The 8,338-nt window shown below is 40.0% G+C and overlaps 1 protein-coding gene across 3 annotated transcripts in view; it reads right to left on the bottom strand.

Annotated features, from left to right (window-relative positions):
- The window catches only part of acads (acyl-CoA dehydrogenase short chain), a 210,794-nt gene that overhangs the window by 50,358 nt on the left and 152,098 nt on the right, over positions 1 to 8,338 (bottom strand). For all 3 annotated transcript variants that reach the window (XM_043715933.1, XM_043715934.1, XM_043715936.1), the window contains exon 7: positions 785 to 922. In XM_043715933.1, coding sequence (XP_043571868.1) covers positions 785 to 922 — 138 coding nt within the window. The remainder of the gene's footprint in view (positions 1 to 784; positions 923 to 8,338) is intronic.

An 8,338-nucleotide genomic window follows, 5' to 3' on the forward strand; every position in this document is an offset into this window, starting at 1 on the left:
TTGTTGAAACCCTTTGGATTCTCCTTAATTCTATTTGCCAAAGCTATCTCATGTCCCCGTTTTGTCCTCCTGATTTCCCTCTTAAGTATACTCCTACTTCCTTTATACTCTTCTAAGGATTCACTCGATCTATCCTGTCTATACCTGACATATGCTTCCTCTTTTTCTTAACCAAACCCTCAATTTCTTTCGTCATCCAGCATTCCCTATCACCCTGACAGGAATATACTTTCTCTGGATTCTTGTTATCTCATTTCTGAAGGCTTCCCATTTTTGTAAACATGCTGTGATTTTTATAATACTGAAAAGGAGCTTGAAGGGGAATCAATGTATAAATTACTTATAGGCAACACTGTCTGGAGATCCCAGTCTGAAAACTTTCCAAACTAGTAATTCACAAACAAAAATAACCTTGCGGAAATACCACTTCATGTGTGCAATCCTATTGTGACGACAATATCTAATAGAAAACTGCTGTTGGGAACCAGATCTCATTCAAACTTTCCAAGATTTCCATCAATCTATAAGGAGAGTTCAACCCAACGTGCCCCTGCATCCGACCTGAATTCAGTGTTTGCTGAAAGACAAGTTATGTCCGTGTTGTGAGTAGTCCAATTTTAACTCTAGTTATTATAAACACCTTGTGGTTGAATCTCTGCAGTGATCCCTCAATTGCCTGATATTTTTGAGCAAACCCTTCAATGCCATTTCTCCAGGATATTTGCGGGCCCTCTCACCAATGCAATTAGGAGAGATTCCATGGGAGTGACTATGTTAATTTTACCTGAGTAGCCTGAAGTTTGGAGATTGGTGAGCCAAAGGCTATCCTTTTCTCAGCATAGTCCACAGCACAGTCCAGGGCTGCTTGAGCAATTCCGAGGGCCTGCGAGGCAATACCGATCCGACCTGAATCTAGTGTTTGCTGAAAGACAAATTATGAAAATGTTAACTGGCAAGTAATGTTGTCTAACTGAGTAACTTTTAAGCACAATGGACAATGTCATCAATCAAGGGGCTAGCCTACAGGAAAATGTTATTTTGCAACAACTAAAGGCAATCAAGTTTTGTGCACTTTCGAGTTGTGCTTGTGACCTCTACACAAGTATGATTGGCCACTTACCAGAGTCAGACAGTTTCACCTGCAGGTAAATCAAGGTTATTCCATAATCTGACTTGTCATAGAGCCATACAGCATGGAAACAGACCCTTTGGTCCAATTAGTCCATGCCAACCAAGTTTTCCAAACTAAACTAGTCCCACTTGCCTGCATTTGGCCTATATCCCTCTAAACCTTTCCTATTTACATATCTGTCCAAATGTCTTTTCAATGCTGTAACTACATCTGCATCCACCACTTCCTCTGGCAATTTATTCCACATACCACCCACTCTGAGTGAAAAAGTTGCTCTTCAGGTTCCTTTTAAATCTTCTTCCTCTCACATTAAAAATATGCCTCTAGTATTAAACTCCCCTACTCTAGATAGAAGACCTTGGCTATTCACCTTATCTTTGCCCTTCATGATTTTGTAAACCTCTACAAGGTCACCCCCCTCAACCTCTTACATTCCAGTGAATAAAGTCCAAACCAATCCCTATAACTCAAAGTCTCCAGTCCCAGCAATATCCTTGTATATATTTTCTGAAACCTTTCTAATTTAATAATACCCTTCCTATAGCAGGATGACCAGAACTATACACAATGCTCCAAAGGTTGCGTCGTCAGTGTCCTGTACAACCATAACAATGGCACTCCAAGTTCTATACTGAATAGTCTGAGCAATGAAGGCAAGTGTATGAAATGCCTTCTCAACCACCTTGTCTCCCTTGTGATGCAACTTTCAAGGAATTATGTACCTGAACCCCTAGGTCTCCCTGCGCAACAATATTATCCAGAGCATTACTGTTAACTTTATAACTCCTGCACATGTTCATCCTACCAAACACTTCACTCTTATCCAAACTAAACTCCATTTGCCATTCCTCAGCTCACTGGCCCTACTGATCACAATTCCTCTGTAATCTAAGATAACCTTCTTCACCATCCACTGTAGCATCAATTTTCGTGTCATCTGCAAACTAACTGTTCCTTCTAAATTCTCATTCAAATTGTTTACATAAATGACAAACAACAGTGGACCCAGCAGTGATCCCTGTGGAACACAGCTGGTCATAGGCTTCCAGTCCGAAAACCAACCCTTCAACAAAACCCAGTCTCCCGATGTCAAGCCATTTTGGTATCCAATTGGAAAGTTCATCAATTTTGGTGTCATCTGCAAACTAACTGTTCCTTCTAAATTCTCATTCAAATTGTTTACATAAATGACAAACAACAGTGGACCCAGCAGTGATCCCTGTGGAACACAACTGGTCATAGGCTTCCAGTCCGAAAACCAACCCTTCAACAAAACCCAGTCTCCCGCAGTCAAGCCATTTTGGTATCCAATTGGAAAGTTCTCCCTGAATCCCATAGGATCTAACTTCATAACCAGTCTACCGTTTGAAACATTGTTTACATGGACTTTAATAACGCTTTTGACAACATCTACCGCACTGCCCTCATCGATCTTTTTGGTTACATCTCAAAAATACTCAATCAAATTATGAGAACAATTTCCCACACTCAAAGCCATGCTGACTATCCCAAATCAGTCCTTCCCCTCCAAATGCATATAACTCCTATCTATCAGAATTCCTCCAGCAACTTACCCACCACCAATGTCAGACTCACTGGTCTATAATTCCCAGGATTCTCCTTACAACCTTTCTTAAATAAAGGCACAACATTAGCCAACCTCCAGTCCTCCAGTACTTCACCCATGGTTGTAGATGATACACATTTTGCTGCGAAGGGTCCTGCAATTTCTTCCCTAGCTTCCCATGACCTCTTGGGACACATTTAGAGTCATAGAATCATAGAGATGTACAGCACGGAAACAGACCCTTTGGTCCAACTCGTCCATGCCAACCAGATATCCCAACTCAATCTAGTCCCACCTGCCAGCACTTGGCCCGTATTCTTCTAAACCCTTCCTATTCATATACCCATGCAGATGCCTTCTAAATGCAGTAATTGTCCCAGCCTCCACCACTTCCTCTGGCAGCTCATTCCATACATGCACCACCCTTTGCATGAAAAAGTTGCCCCTTAGGTTCCTTTCAAATCTTTCCCCTCTCACCTTAAACCTATGCCCTCTAGTTCTGGACTCCCCCACACCAGGGAAAGGACCTTGTCTATTTATCCTATCCATGCCCCTTATGATTTTATAAACCTCTTGATCAGATCAGAGAATTAGCCACTTTTATGTTTTGTAAGACCTCCAACACCTCCTCTTCTGGAATGTGGACTGTTTTCAAGACATCGATATTCATTTCCCTGAGTTCTCTAGTCTCCAGTAAAGACATGAAATATTCATTTAATATCGTTCCCATCCCCTGAGGTTCAACACATAAATAACTGGGTCCTATTCTCTCCTTGGTTGATCTTTTGCTCCTAATGGACTTGTAGAATCTTTTTGGATTATCGTTAACCTAATCTGCCTATCTCATATCCCCTTTGTGTACTCTTGATTTCCCTTTTAAGAATTCCTTATATCTCTTATACGCTTTCAGAGTTTCACTTGATCCCAATTGTCTATACCTAATATATGCCTCCTTCGTATTCTTGATCACAGTCTCAAAATCTTTATCCATCCCATAGTTCCCTTCACCTACCGGTCTTACCCTTCATTCTAACAGAAACATAATGCCTCTGAACTCTCGTTATCTCGCTTTTCAAAGCCTCCCACCTGCCAATCATCTTTACCTGTGAATAGTCTACTCCATTCAACTTTTCCAAGTTCCTGTCCCATATTTTAAAATTGGCCTTACTCCAATCAAGAATTTTAACCTTTCTACAAGGCCTATCCTTTTCCATCACTATTTCAAAACTATTAGAATTATGGTCGCTGGCCCCAAAGTGCTCCCCCACTCACACCTCAGTCACTTGCCCTGCCTTATTTCCCAACAGAAGGTCAAGCTTTGCTCCTTCTCTAGTAAGTACATCTACACATTGATAGAGAATATTTTCTTGAACACATTTAACAAATTCCTCCCATTAAAGTACTTAATACTATGGCATTCTCAGTCTATGTTTGGACAGTTAAAATCCTCTATCATTACAACCCTATTATTCTTACACATATCTGAGATCTCTCTCCATATTTGCTTCTCAATTTCCTGCTGACTATTGGGAGGCTTATAGTACAATGCCATCAAGGTGATCATCTCCTTATTTCTGAATCCCTACGATATAGCTTCATTGGACAAACCCTCAGGGATATCCTAAGTACAGCAGAAATGTTTTCTCGAATCAAAAATGCCACACCCAACCTCTCTTGCCTCCCTTTCTATCCTTCCGACTTGCATCTAAACCCCAGAAAATCGAGCTGCCAGTCCTGTCCCTCTCTCAGCCATGTTTCTGTAATAGCTGTGATGTCCCAGTGCCACATTCCTATATATGCCCTAAGTTCATCCAGCTTACTGTCAGACCCCTTGTATTGAAATACAGACCGTTCTCCTGTAATGCCATAGTTGTGTTTCAGTGAAACCTCGCTTAATAGAAATAATGGGGCCTATGGGAAAAGAGGGATTGGGGCAGACCAACAAAAAATATCACTCACGATCCCTCAAACATCACCCAAAAGTCAAACACAAAGTATAGCACAGCCTGAATGAAGGTTGAAATCATACTTATTAACAAAAAGTAAATTAACAGTACATTTAAAAAAATGCAAGAAAGCTGCGCTGTGTACATTTACACTCACAGAAAGCTGCTCTGTCAGCAGCTGACATCGCGCATACGCAGAATGGCTTGAAGACTGATACATGCGCAGAGTGAAGTGTACAAACCAATCCCTGATGGAATTGCGCTATTGTCAATGAAGGTAAGCATTTTCAAAAATAACAGTCCCTAATTCTTCAGCGACAGTATAGCCAAATCACACTGCCAAAACACACATTATCCCAGAACTACCTGTAAATGCAATTTAATTCTTCAGAGCTACCTCAACGTCTGACTTGCTCTTGCCTGCCTTGTCTAATTAACTTGATCTTTTTGACTTCTGAACCATCCTCATCTATCCCTCTATCCTCACTACTATGTAGGATCCCCAACCCCCACACAACAACCAACCCCCAGCTCCCTATTAGTTTAAATACTCCTGAATAGCACCAGCAAATCTGCCTGTCAGGATGTTGGTCAAGTTGTTCAGTAACATAAACAGACCACACATACAATCTATAGCCACGGTAAGCTTAAGGAAAATACACACTAAAGAACACTAAACTGAATACTTTAGCAAATAGTTGTGCTATTTCTTATCAGTACCAGTGTCTGGTAAGTGACTAAGAGTTGTTCTATTCCTAAGGTTCAACAATAACATGCCAACTGGTGTTGAATAATAAAATATATTAAAATATAACTAACTACAAAATTGTATAAAATAATTAAGCAATTAATTTGTATTCACCAAGGATGGCAGGACAGGTGATGTGTCACAGGTTGAACATACGGGAGTTCCTGGATGCTACTTTGGTCTAGACCCACTCTGGCAAACGTTTCAAGTTTGAGCAGCTTTGGCTCAGTATTTATGAGCTGGACGCTGAACTACACACACCAGTAATGCATCAGGGAGGGTGAAGATTACCGAGATTCATTGTATGAGGAGGCAGTCACACCACATACGCCCAACTTCCATGAGCACTCTAGGAAGTATTGCCCTCATGCTGGTTTTAAAAGAAATTATAGATCCAGAAATACTGAGAAGTAAATCATTAAAACTCTTCTTAAAAGTAGATCAAAACCACATGACATTTTATACCTTTTTTTCCTGGAATCGAGAAAATACAAAATAATCCTTACTTTCACTTCTCTCAGTGCAATTTGGTCTTGTCCCACTATGTGGCCCAACTTAGTCATTCTGTTTTGGCAAAAGTCAGTAGTTAGGAAGGCGAATACAATGTTGGCATTTATTTCGACAGGACTAGAATATAAAAGCAGGGATGTACTTCTAAGATTTTATAAGGTTCTGGTCAGATCACATTTAGAGTATTGTGAACAACTCCCATATTTCAGGAAGGATGTACTGGCCCTGGAACAGGTCCGGAGGAGGTTCACATGATTGATCCCAGGAATAAAAGGCTTAACATATGAGGAATGCCTGAGGAATCTGGATCTATACCCAAAAGAATTTAGAAGGAGGAGGGGCAGGATCTAATTGAAACTTCAGAATATTGAATGGCGTGAACAGAGTGGACGTTGGGAAGATGTTTGCATTAGCAGGAAAGACTAGGAACTCAGGGCACAGCTTTAGAGCAAAGGGAAGACCCTTCAGAACAGAGATGAGGAGAAACCTTTTCAGACAAAGAGTGGTGAATCTATGGAATTCATTGCTATAGAAGGCTGTGGAGGCCAGGTCATTGAGTATATTTAAGACAGAGAGAGATAGGTTCTTGATTGTCATGGGGATCAAAGGTTAGGGGGAGGAAGCGGAGAATGGAGTTGAGAAACTTATCAGCTATGATTGAATGGCGAAGCAGACTTGATGGGCCGAATGGCCTAATTTCTGCTATGTCTTATGGTCTTAAACAACAGTCACATAGTCCCTCAATGCTTTTGGTGGTTAATCATTGGAATGTACTGGTGTATTTTCATTCTAAATGGAATGATTTTTCATTGATAAAGTCCATCCAGTGTTATATAAGTTGACATTATTTTGGCTCTGTCTGTCAACAGAGCTCTCCAAAATCCTTTCAGTAAATCAATTTTATTGACAAATCGTGCATATCCAGTTTGCTCAATGCAATCCTCCAATCTTGGAAAAGGGTATGAATCCACATTTAAAAGCACATTGACTTTGCAATAATCTGGTTAAGGCACCATCACATTCAGTGACCATCAGCTACAATGATTCAGTTCAATAACACCATTGCCCATCATATGAACACAAACCAAGTGAAGACTTGACCCTTCAAGCCTGCTCTGCCATTCATGAAGATCATGGCTGATCTGTTTTTAACCTCAACCTTACATTCCTCTATATCCCCGATAATCTTTCATTCCATTGGTAATCAAAAATCTATCTAACTCTGTGCAAAAAATACTTAAAGATTTCGTATCCATTGCCCTTTAAAGAAGGGACTTACAAAGACTCTCAATCCTCTGAGAGAAAAACAAAGTTTCCTCATCCCTGTTATAAATGGGTACCGCCTTATTTTTAAATGATGAATCCTACTTCTAGATTCTCGCACAAGAGAAAACACGCTTTCAACATCCACCTGGTCAAGTCTTGGTCAGCATCTTGTATGCTTAAATTAAGTCACCTCTGACTCTTCTAGACTCCTGAGAATACAGGCCTAGCCATCTTGCCTTTTCTTATAAGGCAATCATTCATTCTAGGTGTTGGTTGAGTAAACTTTTTCTGAATTGGTTCCAACACAATAATATCTTTCCCTAAGTACAGTGACAAGGACTGTACCTTAGGTGTGGCCTGATCAATGCCATGTGAACTAAAACATTACCTTCCTAGTCTTGCATCAATTCTCCTTGCAATAAACCATAACATTCTCCTGTCTTTACGTATTATGTGCTATACCTGCGTATTAATCTTCTGTGGTTCATGCACAATGACAGTCAAATATCTGCATCTCAGAGCTCTGCAACCTCCCACCATTTAGATAATGTTCTTGTTTTTGCCAGAATAAACAATTTCACACTTTTCCACATCATACTCTATTTGTCAGATCTTTGCCCATTTACCTAATCTATCTGCATCCCTTTGTAGGCTTGTGCCCTTTTCATAACTCACTTTTCTACCTATTCTTTCTTCATCAGCAAATTTAGCTACTATACCTTTTCTTTTATAGATATTTTTATTAGAAATTTAACATTTTTACAAGTTTACAAAAATAAACAAAACTCTCAGATATAAACATTGATATACAATTAGCTCAAATATACAATAGCCAAAATTTGACAAAAAAAAACAAAACAACAAAAAAAACCGAAAAAATAAAAAGAAATAAACAGACAAAACTCAACTATCTACTAATCTAACCTACAACTAACCAGAGTGTATATTTAAGTCTCTTACATGCTTGGGATGTGTTAACATCAGATATGATAAAACCCGTATTCGTGCGGGATTCCTCCCCCGAGGGGCCGCGGACCAGCCAGGTTTGTAATCTCAATTATGCGGGATTCCCCCGAGGGGCCGCGGACCAGCCAGGTTCGTAGTCTCAATTAAATAAAAGCCCTTGTTAGGATAGCCGAAGAAACTGTATTTATGTAATACAAGAAGGG

This window comes from Chiloscyllium plagiosum, chromosome 25, assembly GCF_004010195.1.
Source record: "Chiloscyllium plagiosum isolate BGI_BamShark_2017 chromosome 25, ASM401019v2, whole genome shotgun sequence".
NCBI lineage: Eukaryota > Metazoa > Chordata > Chondrichthyes > Orectolobiformes > Hemiscylliidae > Chiloscyllium > Chiloscyllium plagiosum.